General features: G+C 39.8%; 1 protein-coding gene across 7 annotated transcripts in view; it reads right to left on the reverse strand.

The window, feature by feature from the left end:
- The window catches only part of ABLIM1 (actin binding LIM protein 1), a gene marked incomplete at both ends in the record, with an annotated part of 110,389 nt that overhangs the window by 60,731 nt on the left and 28,920 nt on the right, over positions 1 to 20,738 (reverse strand). For all 7 annotated transcript variants that reach the window (XM_079535543.1, XM_079535542.1, XM_079535548.1 and 4 more), the window contains 2 exons: positions 11,497 to 11,606; positions 12,943 to 13,126. In XM_079535543.1, the coding sequence (XP_079391669.1) occupies positions 11,497 to 11,606; positions 12,943 to 13,126 (294 nt within the window). The remainder of the gene's footprint in view (positions 1 to 11,496; positions 11,607 to 12,942; positions 13,127 to 20,738) is intronic.

Consider the following 20,738-nt stretch of genomic DNA (forward strand, 5'->3'; position numbering starts at 1 on the left):
GTTTTTCATGCTGTGTTTCAATGACTGCCAGGCAAGATCAGTACAAACCTCAGATTTTGCTGGGAAGCAGCTACATAAAGCACCACTTAGAAAAATACCTTCTAGAGGAATCAGTTTTTTTCAGATCCACGCTGCTTCAGCGGTGCTGGGAAGGGAGCCCTGCACTCCCCGTTGGGTGGCAGCAAAGCCCACACGTCCGTCCCGACAGTGAGCGGTGGCACATCCCGGCCAGGGAACAGGCAGAGTGGTTTTTTTAGCAAGGGACTGAGGTGATGGTGACAGCAGTATGACCGCACTAAATGCTGTATGACAGGGCATATTGTGATCCACCAGCAGGTGTGGAAAACAGCAGCTCTCATAGTCTTTAATAGGCACGAGGACTCTCATTCAGGGACCTGGCAGTCATAGCTCAGTTTTCTCTGTGATTCAGGAAGACAACTTGAAGGCAGACAGCAAACCTGAAGCCCAGAGCCAGCAAATGCCCTCCATCCCTGAGGATGCCACTATCTCTCACGTCACATCACAAAGCTGCTTCAGCCCCGAGCTCCCATTCCTCTCCATTCAGATATAAGATACTCAGAGATCTTCTGGTCAGATCTGAAGAGACTGATGAGGGAAGCAGCACTGAATTGCAGGCACTGCGCTAGAACTTCTGTGTCTGGCTGCAGGGGATGGAGGGAAGGCCTGCAAGAGCAGTGAAGCAGAAAGGGAATGCCCATCAACTGAGACATGCTTGGCAGCCACAGAGGAGACAGCCTGGAACAAAGCTTTTCTTGTATTTTATTATCTCAAAATCAATGTCCCTTTCATGAATGTAACATTCTCTCCCCACGCCTGAAACACCAACAGATAGCCACAAGCCAAGACCAGTTCCAGCTGACTGAACAGGTACAGCCTGGACACCATCTCCTCCTGATTTTACAGCCCAGGTAACACCACACCTTGCAAAAGGGTGAGTCTAAGCTTATTATCACTACTGACAGGAAGAGGAACCACTCCTTTTGACACTGAGGGCCTCGCTTTTGTTTGCTGGATAATGAGCAATGAGAGCCCTAAGTGTATGATGGGCATTCCTGCTAACCAGGTTGCTATTTGTCCATTGTCTATCAGTATTCTTCATCTCCTCAAATCCTTGAAGAATAAGGGCTCAAGCACCATGATATCTTGTAACAAAGAGCAAATCAGGGACCAATGACATGACTTGAACTTGAAAAGCAACCAGAACTGGTCTAATCCCAGGGCTTTGCTCTAGAGGACAAATGTTACAAATTGAAACCATGCAATGACAAGGACTGACAGCATAGAATGGATCCCTCTGCTCTTCTTACATGCCAGCTCAAGGCTTCGTGCTACTACATATCGACAGCAAAGACTAGAACAGGTCAGCAAGAAAGGCTCTGAAGTTTATAGCACAAGGCTGAGAGGGAAGCCAAGTAAACATCTGTCTGCATGCCCTTGGTACACTAATCTTGCTATGGTTTGGGGAGGATACAACCTTATTTCTTGGGGTTCCTTCCAGCTTGAAAACGTGCCATTTATCTATAAACTGTGTCAATAAATAAGAACTCCCCCTAATCTCAGTGGGTGCTGAATTGCAGCTTTAAACAGCCAGTTTCTCAGCTTCCTAGCACAACTGATTCTCCCTGCTGTGCCAGCTTCCACATTCCTGACCTACGCTCTTGCCAAACTGTGATACATTCCTGGTATAATAATCCCTCCAAAAATTTGCTGTATTTTCCAGGCTTTTTTTCAGCTTTATCCAAAAAAGCTTTGCAAAGCTGAAATTTCACAGATATGGAACCAAGGAATAGATTTTCAAAGCTCTTTGTTTCACTAAATTTCTGACGTGGTCAGAATATAAGAACTGCCCTATAGCAGGCCTACCCAGCCCGTTATCAATCTTTACTGGTAGAAATAGCAGTAACATGGAGGACAGAGAGATCCATGAACTATGTCAGCCTGTTTATTTGCTTCTTGAATGCCAGAGGTGGTGTTTCCCAACTGAGAGCTCCTACATCCATGTGTGATACCAGGGGCTGACTGTATGTTTTTACTATTTAATAGCAATAATGACATTTACTTATTTTTGCAAAACACCTTAAGGAACCCAGAAAGAGTAAGTGAATATCATTATTTCCAGTTGCTGACATAATGAATGCCTAAAATCAAAGCAAGCAAACTGTGTAGTCTTATTAGGCTGAAATGACTTTTAACTAAACCTGATTTTAATTCTTGCAGAACAGTATGTGGGTGAGAAGCTAGCAATTATTATCTCCCAAAATAGAGAACAAATAAAGCAGGGTTGGGCAAAGAAAAGCCCATTTATTAATTCAAATTCTACAAATAAGAGCCATTTATGACCCTGAGCTTGCATGAAGCATATTAAAGCCTTTGGCTGAATGTCATCAGCACAAAGCATATGCAGGCAGGGTCTCAGTATCACACCAGGCACAACCTGCATTAGCCTATAACCAGCTTATGCCTCAAACGAAAGGGCCGTGAGTTAAGACAACCGTGAGGTTCCACAACCATATGTCAGGCCAAACCTGTACACAGAAATCTGAAAACCCTCCCTCAAAATTTTGTTCAATGGTTTCCAGCATGGTTCTGTCTCTGGCTTCCCACCTGGGTTGAACAGACTGTGCCCATGTAGCCCCAAGCTCTGCTCAGCTCTTTTTTAGTCATATAACCCACATTGTTCACTGCTGCCGTTCACTACACAGCTACCCATCCAGCTGGGCCAACTTAGTGCAGAGGAGAGGGGAAGTGCAAGGTACTGCTTAAAATGCATGAGTGAGTATTTAGGATATAAAGAAAAGCATACCACAAAAGCAATATGTGGAATTCTGTTTCAGCTGAAGGAATATTTAAGATCGGACAGTCCACAGCACTAATTCTCCTAAGAAATGCGAAGTAACACATATGCTGATATGTGCAGTGGATGCCTGAGGCACCAACAGCTGCAACTCCCTCCCTTGTAGCCTCCACAGGCAATGCCCTCTTGCTCAGATATTGTGCAGAAAAGATGAATTTACCCTCTCTCATATGAGCATTAGCTGACAGCATCATTTTTCAGCAAAGCAAAAACCTCCTGAACAGCTCTCTGCCAGATAGTGAACAACTTGTTGTGCCTTTCCTGTACTCTGACTAGGCCTGTTCAATCTGAGGAAATGCCCTCACATATTTAAGCTACTTCTGCTCTAGAATCAAATATGACACCCTTCTGAGCTATTTTATGTGTCCAGATACAACAGCAAATGACAAGAAAGACAAAAGAGCTGTAGCTGAACGTGGAGTCAGCCATCCCAAAAGCAGGGAAAAGTGGGGGGACAGGACAAGGGAAAGCAGCATGACACTAACATTATGTACGATTAAGAACTCCACCCTGCAGCCACCTTAAGCAGCCTCATTAGAAGATGCAAGCCAAGGTGAGCTGCCATCCACAACACCTTGCTTGCGAAGATACAGTGAGAAAATGCATTTCCCTTTTTAGCATCTGCATCACCCCAGGCATGCAGGAGTGAAACATCCTGCACAGCAACCCATTCGTCACTGCCTAAATTAAGCGGTGGATTTTCTCCTCTGCCTCCCTCCCCTGCCCTCAGCCAATAGCAGAGAGCTCTGCTCTGCTGGATCGTGGCACAGGCAGTGGGCTCGAAGCCGACTGAGCTGCATTAACCCTAAGCATACTGCATAGCACCCTGACCACTCCCACTGACATTCCTTGAACATTTACTAGCAATTCTACCTTTATCACACATTCTCTACTCACTCGGTGTAACTTACAAGAGGGAAGTCATCCCTAAGTGCTCTTGTCCTAAGGAACATCATCATGCAAAGATATGTGCAGGATGAGGTTACATGAGCATACCAGCTTTGCTCTGTGCAGGGTTATGCAGCCTTCCTTAATGATGTATAATTAAATCACCAGAAAGTCCTTTTCAATCCTGACGGTCATTGGTAGCACCTGTCTCACTGAAGTCTGAAACTGCCATAATCCCTATGAGTCACAGGAGTAATACTCTTTGTTACTGTTCCCTCTCCTATAAAGTACAAACATACCAGCTGTATGAAGACAGCATCAGCAGGATTCTACCATTTATTTTTCTTTAAAGAGAAAAAACAAGATTTCATTGAGCTTGCACACAAATATGTGGTCAGACGTAGCTGGACCTACAGATCAAGCTACGATGTACAGTGACTTGGAAGTGAAAAGAGGGAAAGTCAAGAAATCACAGGAAAATCATCGATAAGTTTTTCTCAGTTATCTTTTAACCACAGATCAGGTAATGTTTTTTAAAAATCCTTTTAAAAATAAACACTATTACTGATATCACACAGGCTTTCTTGTTCATCAACATATTTCTGTCAAAGCTAAAAATAAAAACTCACTTTGTCTACTTTGTTTACAGTATGTTAAACACTTACAAAGTTTAAATCATAATCATTTGATTGCTGGGCCACTGCTGAGGTCAGGAAATGAGAGAAAGCCACACAATATTGGGAATTTTACATCCAGGATTTAGATCCATGTACATTGTGCCATTTTGCAGTGAAATCCGCTGCCAGATCCTTCCTCTTTGCCAATGTAAGGATGGGCAATGTTTGTCAGGACAAAATGTGCTACTGCTCTTTCGCTGAAGGCAAAACAAAACCATTCCAACAGCCTTGTACTCCTGAATAACCTAACAATAAGAGGCTGGGCTCATACAATGGAAGGAACTGAATTTCCCATGGGAAGCGGAATATAATTTTGACTGTTTATTATAAACGGCAAGTGGGGAAAAACGATATTTTCAAAGCAAATACTTAAAGAAAATACAATGCCTTTATTTGATTAAATATGGAAAGAAATCACAACGGCATAGAATGGCATTATTTGCTTGCAACACAAGTCCTTGCTAACCATGAGAGACTAACTTGCCTGTTTAAGAAACTGTCTAACATAAGTGGAAATATAAACTAAAATCATTTATATGAAGAACACTGTGTGGTTATCTTGGATGCATCCTTACTGTAAAGAGCATTTTCATCGTTGTATGTAATTTAAAGTGATTTGGAAGAATGAATGCTTGCCCTCAACTTCATTTTGCTAATGTGACATTGTTACATTAATGGAGTCTTTATTCTTACCTACTTTACTGATGTAAGCATTTGTGTTAGCCTTCTACACCAGAAGCCTGTATTGCCCTTCTTTCCTCTTCTTGTTACACCTCCTTCCCAATGGAAGCCAACCCAATTGGCCTTTTACCCTTTTACTCTTGAAAACTATCCCTGCAAGGAGTGTACCAAGTTGGCCTTTCCCCATAACATCATCCTCAGCATCAGCCACTTCTTCAACCTAGTCTTTCTCACAGATCCCTGAACAGCAAACCAAAGTGATGGAAATAGAAAGAAGAGACAGCCATGCTACAAACTAGACAAAAGACGAGGTTGGCCCATAAAAGACTGGTAACTGGTTTTTCTTTCTTTCTTTTTTTTTTTTTTTTTTTTTTTTAAAAAAAAAAAGCTTATCAGCCCCAGTGTCCCATAGATTGAGACTGATCTTAACCTGTTACTTTCTTCACCACATACTCAGTATTCAGATGATTCCAGCTGAATTCAAATTCACAATTCCAACGCACAGTATGCCAAGTGAATTGCATGGTTTGCAAATGAACTTCACTGTTTTAAGCCCAGCCCATGGATAAAACATGCTGTGATTCTTTATTTGCAGACTATTTTGAGTAATATTCCATTGTTCCTCTTGGAACAAGTAACTCCAACAGAACAATCACCAATATGGAAACTTTTAGAAAGGTTTTTATGCCCTGGTAACCCATGGCAAACTAAGCTCTAAACAACAACAATCAGTGACCTCAGATTCCTGATTTACTACCTATGCTTTCTGAACGTGACAATTCCCAAATTAGTTTCATGCCTGGGGATTTCCTCCTATAGTTGTACTTTCCGACCTAGTAATGCATCCTCATGCAACAGCCATTTACTGAGCAATTCTTCCACTGCTCTCTGGAATTATCTTTTGAACAGCACTTCTCTGGTAAATGCTATTGGATTAAAATAGGGGGGATTTGATACCAATATTTTAATATCCAGGATTTTATTCAAAATCAAAATTTTACACTTTAAATTCAATCAAAATTCAGAACCCAAATAGAATTTGAAAAGACAGAGATGAAAATTGCTCTCATTTTCATATCTATGAACAAACTCAGGTGTGATGATGTCTGCCACTTCTAGAATCCCCAGGTACACAGTTATCCAAAGTAAACAGTTTTAAAATTCACATACCCTTGACAAGTCAGAAGTTCAAAAATCAAAATGTATTTTAATGCATTTACATTCAATATGAATCTAACTTCCGTTGCTCCTGAAATTAAAAAAAAAATTCCACAATGCTATTTTTATGCTTTGCAACTGAAGGTCAATTTCCATTCAAATAGATCTGGACATAAACCATGAGTCATTATGTAAAATCAGATGTTAAAGGATTTGATTACCTTATACAGAGCTGTATTAGTTTAAGTAAATGTTTAAAGATATGGAGTGTCCTCATGCTTAGCAGTTAACTTTTTATTTAGGAAAATAATTAAATATATAAACTTTAAACAAGCTTCCAATCAATTATTTTAATCAAAGTTTCCTGGGTTCTTAGTTAAGCCATGATTAAAATCAGTGATTTAAATCACAGTGTTTGAAATCAATCCACAATTATGTCTGCAGTGTTTTGATTCAATGATAAATAAATTGAAGAGGAACAGAGTAACTCCTTGTCAAATCCCATATATCCTCAGCTGAATCCCCAGTTTCTTAACTTAACCAGGAATTTTTAACAAGGGGAAATGGCTTTAAACTGGAAGAGGTTAGATTTAGACTAGATATAAAGGAAGAAACACTTTACTGTGAGGGTGGAGAAACACTGAGCAGGTTGCCCAACAAAGTTGTGGATGCCTCCTCCCTGGAGGCATTGAAGGCCAGGCTGGATGGGGCTGTGAGCAGCCTGGTCTAGAGGGAGGTGTCCCTGCCTATGGCAGGGGGTTGGAACTAGATGATCTTAAAGGTCCCTTCCAACTCAAACCATTCTGTAATTCTGTGTCCTATAGCACATACACAAAATACTTGTCCCTCCAGAATCAAAATTTTGTACAACATTTTAAACTCCATTTGAAACCCAGTTAAAGCACATTCAAACCCAACATTATTGACCCTTCTCTAAGTGCCCCAGTGCACCCACTGAAGCATATGGCTGCTACAAACATGCATCCTTGAGGCAAAACTGGGCTCAGAGTCTTTCACTTAGGGCCATCTATTCAGACAATACCTATACATATTATGCAGCTTTAACACAGTGTGAAGTTGTAGATGTTTCCAAAGAATGAGCTCAAAATCATGTGTTAGATGTTGCTTAATATCCTTTAACGCCAAAAATCATTGCAGATAGCTTGACTGAAAGTAGTCAAGTCTCCCCTTTCAGCTTGCGTGTCTTCCCTACAGACCCGAAGGACAAATATGTCCAGGGTATAAAAGGACATTAAGAGCATTAAGAGTCTTGAAGTGAAGGGCACAATGCAAATTTGCTTCTTCTCCATTCTGATGCACTGCTGTTTCTAAAACAAGCTCTTTTCTCCACTTCTAGGGCAGTGAGGCAAAAGATGATTCCCATTTATTCCTGACTGCCTTCTTCAACAGATAAAGCATGCCAGCTCTGTTCTACTTCAGCTTTACCACAAGGCTTGCTGGAAGTTTCAGCTATTTATTGGGAGATTTACTGTATCTTGTTTGAAGAGATAAGGCTACTGAATAATTAACACCGATATCTTTTTCCCACAAGTTCATTAAGCGTTAAGCTTATTATTTATATCACAATAGAGCTAAGATCCCCAGTTGTGAGTCAGGATCTCTGTTAGACTCTGTATAGATAGGCATGAAAGCATTTGGCCCAGAGAACTTACATTCTTTGAATCAGAACATAATGTGCAAAACAGACAGGGACAAATATACAGAACAGCATTGTGAAAGCTCCACGTGGAAGCCGTCTAGTTGGGGAACAGCTGCACCAAATATTATTCATGCACACGCAAGACTGGCCATTTTGGAAACTCTGGTCCATGTTGTGTCTGTACTGTAATGCTCTTAACTCACAGCAGAGGCTAGAAAAGAAAGAACCGAGCTATCTTCCCTGTGCCTCTGTCCAGATGGTATCACTGCACATCTCAGCAAGTGTAGCACACAAGCATCTATTTCAGTAAGAAAAGGAAGCTGTGATTTTAAAAGATGATGCATTTTTCATATGAAAACTTGCTGGGTGATTGTACTGCTTCAGTCTTTTTTTGGACAGCGAGTTTTTCCTATCCACCTGGAAATCCTACTTGAAATGCACATTTCTAATTGCATTTCTAATTTCATCACTAAAATGATCTGGCCTTACCAGCAACCAGACAAGGAGCCAACACAGAAACGGCTCAATCCCAGGCAGGAAATAATGTAATATTCTCATTAGTGATGTGCTTTTATTGTGGAAATTCTGAAGTGAAATGCCTAAGGGAAAAATCTGTGTTCAAGGAAAAGGGCAATCTCCTAAACTGTGCTTAAAGACACATTGCCTCCTCTGAATTTCAGAACTGATCCCAGCCGACTGCCAGCTCAGGTTGCGACAGCACAGGCTGCTGGCACCACCCACCCTGAGCACAAGGACTCTCTGCTCTGAGCTGGACACTGCACTACACCTCTTGTGCATTCAAGGTGAAACTCAAGCCAGCATTGCACTTTCTGACAACCAATGTCCACCTAAACTAGGCATTTTTATTCTCAAACGCCTACATCAATTCACTCACCTGCTTAAATAGTGAGAATTCACTGATGAAAAGACTTCACAGAGAAGCATCAGAGATAACCTGGGGAGCCACTGGCACAGGCTGCCCAGAGGGGTTGTGGATGCCCCCTCTTGGGAAGCGTTGAAGCCCTGTCTGCAAGGGGCTGTGAGCAGCCTGGTCCAGTGGGAGGCGTCCCTGCCTATAAGAGGGGGTTGGAAACCAGATGATCTTAAAGGTCCTTTCCAACCCAAATCATTCTATGATTCTATGATGAGCTGGTAACATGGCCAATCTACTTGCCTCTGAGTAAATAAGTAATAATAATTACATGTTTCAATTTGGCTCTGGCTCTTCTCACTCTGACCATAAGAAATACATACATGTAAGCATGTGGCCATAATACAAAGGAAAGCAGAAGGAGCTTAAGACAATACAAACCAATTATTATGATGTATAAATACTCAGATACTGTTTAAAACACAAATACTATCTAACCAGATACATTATTTACATTACTTCCTCACTAGGACCCAAAGAAAAATAACCTCTTGTCTTTGACAGAATCTTGAAAATCCTCAACTGTCCAAGCCATAACATCACACTTCTAGTCTTTCAAAATCAGTTTCAACATCCTCTCTTTTCTACAATTTGATTTTTAAATACCAGGCATTTGTCCCCTGCATCTGGCCTTAAATTTCCTGCCAACTTCAATGAAAACTCCACTGGATATATCTAGCAGTGTCTAAGGAACGTGGATGACTAATTTCTGATTTATAGCATCTGTGCACCAAAAAAGACTGTATATAAAATGAGGATTAAAAAAGAAGTCATTGAAATGCTACAATTATTCCAGGTAACATATATGTGGAATGAAATACATATGTGGAATGAAATACATATTTTTATATTATATATATATATATATATATTTATATACATATATATCATACATATATGATAATATATATATTATCATACATGCATATATGTGTGTGTGTGTATGATAAAGAAGTACCACCAAACCAAGCAAAAAAAAAAAAAGGAAAATTATTTATTCAATATTTTTCCTTCTGATTTTTATGGGTGGGAACTATCAGACTGTAACAGTATTCACATTCATGATATTCAAGATGTTAAAGCCCTGTATTGAGAAGCATTTGATTTTCCTTGAAAGCACCCAAGAAAAGCTATCAACAAGCCTTTAATTTGCGTGAAGTAAGAGACATGAGAAAACTGCATGCCAACACTAATGTAGGTATTCCAGTTTCCTTTTACATCACACAAACCACCCAAACTTGATATACATTCAGTTTGTTGGATTTCTTCACCTTCAATTTTCTTTGTTTTGAGGAAAGCTGCCTCCAGTAATCTACGTGAATCAGGGAAAACTAACAGCAATATAGGACAGAAAATGGATGCTTGGTATGAATGAGTCTCTTTTCTTATGAAAACAAAACAAAGCAGCTGAGCAACACATAACATCCATTCAAAGGGCAAAGCATCAGAAAAGATTGAAGGGTTTCACTCAGGAGTAGTGTAAGTGATTTGGAACACTTCAGACTAATTAAAATTTACTCTTCGGTGTCAGAAAGAAAGGTTTCTCAGTATCTGTGTCAACTTTTGGTGCTATAGTAGCAGCTGGTATACCACTGAGCACACTGCTAGGAGGACACTTCATTAGTATTTCTTTAGTTACAAACACATGCTGATCCAAATTTCATTTGCTTAGAGCAGGGGTCTCTGAAACAAAACGATGAGAACCTTGCACTGTATCTTCTAGGGCTTTCCACAGATTCCTAAATTCGTTCTAACCAATTAGATACATGCATTTTCATCTCCAAGCTGACAGCTAGAATGCAATAACTTATCAGACAGAAAGGCACAGGATCAAAAAATCAGATTTCATTTTCCATCTTTCTAAGTGTCTGATTACACTTTTTCAGTCAAATTAGAAAACCTGAGATGCACTTGACTCATCCACTGAGCACAAACATCACCCAATTATGCCTTTACACTGCACTTTGCAGTCCTAGGATTTCAAAGTCTTATGCTTAACTTGCTTTCTTGCTCTTTTCTAGGTTGGCTGTTGTTTTTTTTGAGTGATTTCTTGAGAACTGTTCTTGAAAACGAATGGTTTCTGATCACAAATTCATTTCAGTATCAATCTGTCAAAGGCAAACCTGGTGATACTCCCTTAAAGAAATAATTTAAATAAACTCTTAGACTTCATTAAATTGTTGAAGTGATAAAGAGTAGAAGAAAATTAACTTCCTATAACATTGTTCTCTTTTTAATACTTACACCTGAGTAACTATACACGGGAAAATTGGAACCTATCAACTCTGAAACCTCTGATTTCATCAAGAAAATACTTTTCCAGTGCCTATAAAAGAAAACGAGCCCTTCAGAACATCCAATTTCTGGGTAAAAGTCATTTGTTCATACTGAAATGAGTAAATGTCTCCTCTGAGCTGTCAAACCAGACAATTCCTGAGAATCAAAAATAAAAAAAATGAAGAAGAAAAAAAAAGATGATTATCAGTGGTAGCCCAGAGTTCTAAAAGGAGGACAAAAATATATATATGTGCATCAAAAACCTAAAAGACTGAATCAAGCTAGTTTTGATCAAATGCTGATGAGCCCAAAAATGCAAGAGGATTCAGAAAGAAGACGGCGTACTTACTGCTTGAGGCAGACAGTTCTTTTGGGCTGGAGGACATTGGCTGAGCACACAGCTGACAGAGACAGTCCCTTCCATTAAAGGTAACGCGATCACCTGGTGGAAATGGACGCCTGGGTTAAAGAGAAAAATGTATTTTAGCAGAGATTATGCCAAAATTTTTGTTCTGGTCCCTATGCTGCGAGCTTGCTGCCTTTTCCCTCTGCAAATAACATGTTACAGTAACTCAGGCCAAACAGTTTCTGCAATATGGCCTTGGCAAAGTCAGGCACTGGAAAAAATCCAATCCACACATGCAAGAAGAGCAGAGGTCAGACTTAACTTACTGAAACCACAACACAAGACATTAAACACATTTTATCTAAGGAGAAGATGACAGAGAAATCTGCTTAGACACAACAGCTACATTTACAGCAGTCTCAGCATGATGCTGTTGACAGCAAACAGTACAGCAGGGTATTCAGATGAAGCACTTGTCTGAGGACAGGGAACTCAAAAATAGATTAGCTTAATCTGTGCTCAGCAATGAAATACATATTACTGTGGATGTAATGATTCACAAAAAATGAAGTGCTAGCTGCTTTCATTATCCTAGAGTTTTAAAATACTTATCTGTGTTATAGAAACACTCCCAACTGTTGCTTGTGCAGATGGTGTTAGGAGAAAGGTAAAGGCTGAATGGACTACAGAAGTTTGAGATTATCTGATGAACTCAACGAGTGTTAAAAGTTTGTGCTGGGCAAAGTTGACATTGCTGCTCTTGCTTGGTGTATAAATGCATGAGCATTTCACTAAAATGAGAAGCTTCAGCAACTCCAAATACTTAATGAGGAGCTCTACCCTTCCAAATACAGACTGCCCTACACTACGCATCATTTCAACACTATGCTTAACAAATGAACATCCGTATATCTCTACAAAATAAAACACATACGGCATTGTTCTAGTTTCCTTGTTAGTATTCCCTGTAGAACTAAAAACTGCTTTACTTCTGGGGGACAGGACCCAGTGCTTAGAAAGAACTGGGAGAAACAGAGTTGTCCCAAAGACAAGTGTTGTGCACATGAGCCCTCAGGTGTTTTTAATTGTTCAACTGAACTTATAGTCCAAATAACTTCTCCACTGTACGATCCAGGAGTTTGCTCTACCTCTTTTTTCATTTCTGAACTGGACTCATCACCACAGCTAAACCCATGCCTGTACAGGCATGTAAGTCTAGTATTCTTTCACATGTGAGAATAAGCTTCTGAGAACAGGGAGCTACATGTAACAGAGAAGCTATCTCCTGCAGATAAATGAGTGGTATTTTGAAGACACTCAGAGTTAGACTTGCAGCGCTTCCAAACAAATGTTTCCTACAAAGATCTTGTGACTTCTGTCTCGTGGCGATGCTTTTCTCCCTGATGTTGTACCGGGTTCAGGTCACACAGGCTGAAAGAGATGACTTACTTGCAAACTGTACAGGCAAAGCAGTTTGGATGGTAAGTTTTTCCCAGAGCTGTCACTACTTCTCCTTCAACAAACTCCCCACACCCGTTGCAGCGGGTACCATACATGCGCTGGTAATCCAAGGTGCAAAGGTATTCCCCATTCTTAATGAAAAAGCCTCCTTGTGCCAAGTCACAGCCACACACTGGAAGAAAAAAAAAAAAAAACACATTGGAAAAATATACCTACAAAAGATGTCAGAAACAGCCTGTGCTGCCAGCAGATGAGATTACCCTGGTGGTCTTGCTTCTTTATATTGGATTCTTGCCTTCACCTTCATGACATGCTTTGACAACACAGGAGATGACTGGCATTCTCTAGCTACAAAGCACTTCGTAATCAAAAATTTATTTGAAGAAACCTACACATTCACAACTTTCATGCATTCAGGCCTCACCAAGACCTCGGTTATCTTGTATCATCCTGTTAATCATGTCAGCAGAGCTGTATGGAAAAATGGAACTTGGGATTTGATTTCATGCTATTAAATATAAGATACAATACAGTACAAGATAGTAGCTCTCAACTACCTGGTTTTATATTTTCCAGTCACTAAGAACTAGTTCCGTTGAACTTCCTTTAAAATGTGGAGTTACAAGGGACAGACAGCATGTTAAAAGAAAAGAAATCTTACAACAAAAACTTGAGGTTCATCCTCCTACTAATTGCCAATAGCACTGTTTACCTTCCTGATCTCATTCTAACATTATCACTTCAGGTGGAAAGATCCTTCTCTGAGCTGGTGAGCCTTAGGACTTCAGCATGAAGCATGAAGACCCACCAGACCTAAAACACCTGCCACTGACCCACTGCAGAAAGAAACATCCTCAAATCAACCCTACTGAATTACAGGGTATGCATGTATTGTAACTCAGGAAAGACACTGGAGGCAGCTGAAATACAATTATGTCATGTCAAGTTATTGGTAGATGCAGATACATTCTTAGGGAAGAGAAACAAGGCCTGCCTTCAGAAATATGTTCTGCATGGCATTTACACCTGGTCATCACCAATCCAGAGCTGTACTAGGAACAGGATGCTCTGCAGAATTGTTTTTGCAGACCTTTATAATGCAGAGCTTGAGAACAGCAGACAGCACAAAACAGAGCAGAGAAGTCCCTCTAGCATAATTCTATGGCCAGACAGAAGAGATGGTCAGCTTAGCACAAACCTTACACTGCGACATGGAACTGCAGCTCTTATCCGAGCTCTCTCCAGCATTCCTGAACACATTTTCAACATGCATGGAGCCCTCTCATTTTGGCACATCTTCTACACACCACTGGACCTTGTGAGAGTTTCCCTTCAACAACTTGAAGCACTTGCAGGAATGCTTCCAGCAGGGGAAGAGGTTAAGCCCCTGAGAATAACATCAACCAAACCACTTCCCATGAAAGGTCTGCACTGCATCAACATCTCCATGCAGTTTTACTGTGGCAGAAACAAGCTGCAGCTGAATTTGTGTTCAGGGTCTTTGTTCAGGGTCAGCACACTGCTCAGTTACTCCACCTAAATCTCTGCACGGTGCCACAGTGCAAACTGTGAATGACCCTATTTGTTTGGAGCTAGCTTGGAGAGCTCTTTATCGTACCACGCAGACAGCCCCTCTAACTCATAGGTACCATTAATGTTGGTAGATACAAACTCTACAGTTTATCACAATGTTTGAGAGAAAACACTGTAGTAATAACAATTCCAACAGCAACAATATAGAAGACCATAACTACACAGATGTAACAGGTGTGGTTGCTTAGCTGCATGGTTTACAGTGTTGTAGAAAAGAACATAAATTACATGGTCATTAAAAAAAAAAAAAAGTCACTTTGAGAGAAAAATTCCTCGTAGTACCCGGGCTAATGGGAAATTCTCCCAGAGGCATTCACTGATTTGAGGTCACCAAAGCAAGCCCACGCAATTCTTTCTTATAAGGGCTCCTGGAAGAGTATCAGGAAGGAGGTAAGGACACACAACCTACTTTTATGCACGTTTTGTATCAGAATCAGGCATCCGTTTTCAGCCCAAATCACAAACAAGGTGATCCTACCTGCTCTCTGTTCTGGTCTGCAATACTGCAGCATGGTCATCAGAGCAGAACCAAACTTTCCACCTACTTTCCTGGTTCAAATACTTTATTTGTTATTTATTTGTTATCAATCTGAAGTGCTAAAGCTTGTGTCAGATTACACTGTCAAGCAGGAGAACAAGATAGGGAGCATTAGAAAGCGTTTCTTCCCCTATTGCATGTTCATATTGCTGTGGATTTACACTAACAGACTTAAACTGGAAAAACACGGGATCTACAGGTAAGAGACAACCAGTGCAGGGCAAACTTAGAAACTTTCAGCCTTGGAAGCTGCCCACAGGTCCTTAACAGAGGAGTATAATGGCTCTGATCTCAAGAGGCAAAATACAGCAGCTCACCTCAAAGAACTTACAACATAAATGTGCCAACAGCACAGCGGGTTCTGCCCCATTCCCACGCACTTGCTCAAGGAAAATGTAGTTTGTGTGGCACAGCCTTGCTTTCACTTCAGGGCCTGGTGAGAGCGGAAGACATGTTTTCTTAAATAAAAGAGATTTTACTCTTCTATACACTACCACACATTTCTCCCCGCAAGCGAGTGCTTTATTTTAATAAGCTTTCATGTGGCTGCTTCTTTTTGAAAAAATGAATATTTCAGAGACGTTGTGTGGTTTCGATTAACTCCTCCATTCCCCAGGTAACACTTAGCTGCTCCACCATCAGTGCTTCAGAAAGCGTATCTGAAACATTCAGGGTAATTTTTCAGTGCTTATTTACACCTAAGTACTGAGAGAAGGCTGAAGTAAAGAGAAAAAATGAGATTAAAAATTTTGCCACATCTCTACTATGTATAATTTATGATGCAAGCAGCCAAATCATATCAGAATATACTGGATCTTGAATACACCGAATGTGAAAAGAGTATTAACCACGTGTATTTTAGACAAATTAATTTCCCAAGAACTACTGTTACCTTTGAGTGTTTAATCCACATTGCTCATGTTGGTCATTTACACACTACATCTTCTGGTACTTCATGGATTAGATAAATAACTCTACATTTGAATATAGAACAGGGGCCATGTAAAGTGCTAGCCATGTATTGCTCTACTGGTAAAAATAATTGTACTGGTTATAGGATGAAGGACTGTCAAGGATCAATTTGACTTGGAGTCAAGAGTCAATTTGAGTATTAAATTATTCAGCAGTGTCAACAAGATACCTGTTTTGCTCTAAAAAGATATCCGTAGTACTACACTAGCACTTTTGGCCAGCATGAGAGACAGAAAGCAATCCTTTCCAGAACAGCCAACTCTTATGAAGAGAAAGTGACATGGGAGATGAAAGACTGAATTTCACAATTCTGCTTTAATGTGAGAAGTCAAGGACTTAACTTGAAACCAACATCCTGCGGTAGCATCAAAAACACTGGACTGCTTGTTTCATGTGGGATTTTAAAAGTCTTTTTGCATTTCTATGAAAAAGCATAAATATAAATCGCTAGCTGGCTTCTTAAAAAACCTACATACAGCAGCTCCCAGTATTTTTCCCAGTGGTTTCAGCCACTCCTATCACTTCTTTGTGTATCGCTTTGTCTGTGGAATCGAGTAACAGAAACTGCTGTTCACAATGGTCTAGAACATCAACTTATGCCTTACACTGCAAGTGGTTCCATAATAACCCTCTTCATAACACTTGAGAACACTCAGATCAAATATCATAAATTCTGATTATTAAGGGATAAGTAAATAAGCAGCAGTTACTGAGAGTTCTTGAAAAATGTAAATATGAAACTCAGAAAGAGGATCAGGGAAACAAGTTCCAATGCATCTCCTGCCACAAATACCAAATATGTCACGTACAACATTCATTCTCTCCCTTGTTATAACGGGTTAATATCACATTAGCTAACTGCCTTGAAAATTAAAATTGCAAGATGTTTGGGGCAGGGATTGTAAGCTCTCTGTGTCAGTCTGTTGCCAAGCCCTAGAGATCTAATGAATGCCACTGTAACAATAATTAATAGAACACTAATGAAAAGTACACACTAAGACGCAAGTTAGAATTGAAGCAGTATCAGCACTGGCATCCTTCTGGTTTCACATTTCTGCATAGAACAGTGTTAATATTTCATGTGCAAACAAATTACATTTCACGGTGGCATTAAATCCACAAGCAGACAAAACTCAATTATCAGTGTCTTTGGAGAATTACAGAGAACTATTGTTAAGGCTCTATTACAATGCTGCAAAAATGCTCTAAGATGGTTTTCAGGTACAGCTCCAGAAAAAAAGAGAAAACTTTTATTCTTCCCTTTTTTCTATTGACCTCCATTTTGTTTAAAATACTCTTTACAAGTTAACATGGCATTATTACATGACCATTAGACAGAAAATAATGCAATCTCCATTCCACATCCCTACTTCATCTTAGGCTAAATCCTGATTTGGGGACCATCTAGACATTTTCCACTAGAGGTAAAGCCTAAGTACACTTAGGATAGGTTTGCTTTTCCAGGTCAGTGGATCCAGTTAAATCATGGAGAAATTGAGAATATCTACTTTAACGCCTAAAAGCTGTTAGCTGTTAGCATTCAGACTGCCAGAACTTGTGCTTCGAACGCATGAATTGAAGTACTGCCATGGAGGGCTTAAAACTATGTGCTTCAGAAGGTGCCACATTTCATACAGGGCTATGGAATACTCACATGTCTACAGAAAAGTTTCTTCATACCCTCCCTCAGTTTGTGTTTTAGCTTGCAGCTTTAAGTCTACAAATAATGCAGCTTCAAGTTAAGGCACTCATCATGCACTGGATTTGCCTCAGAAGCTGCACATAGTAACTTTCTGGCTCTTTGCTGTGGTTCTCAGTTCTACCAGCGAGTCACCTTTTAGTCACCATAGCTTACTTCACCTGCCTAGACAATTGGTTTAGTAAGGAAGGATAATGAAAAGTAACTTTCAGTGCCACTTCTGTTCTAGCTTCCTCTGCCATTCCATCTTCAGTGCCATACAAAGGGCTGTGGCAGATACATCATTTGTAAAAAAAAAACAAAAAAAACAACACTACAAACTATGAATAAAAGGATTCATATACTAACAAGGATTAAACTTCATCCCTGTTGTTCAGCCATAATGTCAAATGATGAAAATGGGCGATAAGATTGTTTGGAAAGTCTTAAAAAGGCAGTAACAACTCTTTGTAAAAGGTGCTCCCACTATCACCATTTTCCTTATCAAGTCTCCTCTCAGTCCCTTATTCTTTCTGTTAGTCTCTCCGAATGAGTTAAATTCTCTCATGTTGGGCAAGCTATGAATTCAGACACAAGTAGAGCTGCTTATTATCTGAACCACCAGCAGATTCATCATCTTTGGTGTCCCTACCGCAGGAAGCACACACAAATATGCTAGAATTAAAGACAACTCTTGGCAACTCCATGTTACAATGAATTTCTGCAGACAATTTAGCACATGTGTTCCTATCAGTAATCAGATTTAAGCTACGTGGACTGAACAAGGATCACCCAGACTGTTAACATTTGTGGTCAGAAAAATGCTGTTCCAACAGGCTGCTTTCAAGAGATTGAATCAGAAAAGATAACCACGACTGTATCCATGCCTGGTGCACAACTTATCATACAAACAAGGAAGGCATTTAAACAGCTTTTTTCTCTTTTTGCAAGTGTGCAGAATTAATGATTCTGATCACAAATCTGCTCAAGATTAAAAATATTGGCTGAGCTAAGTGACAGTTAATGAGAAACATCACATTATTGTCCTTTGTTTTTTCCTATGCTGATGGAAAATACTTCAAAAGAACTCATTAATGAAACCAATAATGGTTAATAAGCCATGCTTGAGAAGGCAAAAAGCAAGAGGCATTCTGCAAGCATCTATCACATAAAGTTATTCTACCAGCCAAAAGTGGAGAAAAACCATTTCTTGAAGACCCTGCTTCACATGAAGAAAGGAATTCCATTTTACTCGTCCTGAAGCTCTCTTTGGAAACACAGGCTCCTGGGGAGAAGTTCTATTCCTTGAAGTATCACAAGAATAAGGAAAAAAAAAACAATCCAGCATTTTTTTTTTTTAAATAAATAACAGAAAACTTATCTTCAGCTGCTCCTGGAGGAAACCAGCCTTTGTTCTGGAGTCTGTATCAAAGGATTTGACATTCTGAACACACGATTCTTCTTCTCTTGTGAACGGAATGCACTGGAACACACTTCTGATGCACGCTATACAGAGAATACAGACCTACAAAGTTTTTCTCTCTTGAACTGTAGCAGAGCAACTATTTTGCACAGGATTGGAAATGTTGTCAGTGCTGCTGAGTGCTGCACATGCAAGACCAGGCATTTAAGACAAAGTATAGCTGCTTAAGAGCAATATAATTGCCTGTGATCCTCAATGACCAGCATCATCCTTGAGTTGAGTCATTTCCAAGAGTTAACAGGGATGATGAAAATGGGGACATTAGAATTTTTCAAAACAAACAGAAGCAGGATTTGATCTTACTGAGTATTATGTAGGATTTTCATGGGGTTATTATCAGAGACAGTTGAAAAATGGGCCCTTTGCAAAATAATTTCATGTTGACGTTAAGCAAAAATTGTTTAATAACTGAAGAAACAAAACCACACAGGAGACTGCGTGAGCACAGGCACTCAATCTGCGGAAATGAATGTGATTCATTACAAAAAGTCTAATGATCTGCTTTGCCATCATGCATTAAATAAGGTGTAAATTCAATTTCCTGTTGGGGTTTTTTCTTTCTCATATTTCTTGGCTTCACAGAATAATGAGGCTGTATTTATGCAAGTAAATATTTACATATTCTTTAATTCTTATGAAGTAATGAGTTGTTTGAAGATAGGAACTTGGCAATGTATCAATTTGTCATTTACATCCAAACAAATACACAGGAAAGTCTGTTTCAGACTTTTCTGGTATTTACTTTCAGTAGCAGCTTTTGCTTGGTTTGTGTTTGGTTTTTTTTTTTTATTGTTATTGTTGTTTTTTTCCTATTTTTGTTAGTTTTCTTTGTTTTTGTCTAAGAGCTTAATAAATCCTGTATTGATGAAAGCAAGGCTCACGTTCATTAAAGTTCCAAGTTTCCCCTTTTCAAACAAAATAAGTGTTGGTCTGCCTTTGTCCAACCCCTCTAATCAGCACTTTTCTAGATGGCAAAGCCTTCGGTTGCATAAGTCACTTAAGGAACGAACGCACGTCCAAATACGTATCAGCAGAACACCAGAAGAGAACAGTACATCTCAGTAGTCTGTCTGCAGTGGTAATGCCTCAGCACGATTCTCAGCCCTATTATGAAACTGCATGCAGCTTTTTGTAAAACCTGTAACAGAGATCATGATAACTTTTTGTAACACTCCTGCTACTGAAGATTTTCTTTGCCATACGCTGATGACAGATACATTTCTGATCCCAGCTATTTGGAACTGTGGCCTGTGCCCTCAGTTGTTCTGGAATCGCTTCTCATTTCATCAGATTGTGTTTAGAAACAATCCTGGGAAGTGAGAAGAGCTTTACCTACATAAAGCAAATGGAGGTGATGTTAATATCTGCTTTGTTACTAGTCATTAGCTTGGCTGGAAGAAGCAGCCAAAACCTAAGCAAAACCTAAGCAAAAGATGAAATACATTTATCCCTCCTCCCCTATTTGGTGTAGGACCAAATGAGCATCCCATAGCCTCCAGCCAGGCCTTGCTCCTGTTCCC

This window comes from Tetrao urogallus (genome assembly GCF_951394365.1).
Source record: "Tetrao urogallus genome assembly, chromosome: 5".
NCBI lineage: Eukaryota > Metazoa > Chordata > Aves > Galliformes > Phasianidae > Tetrao > Tetrao urogallus.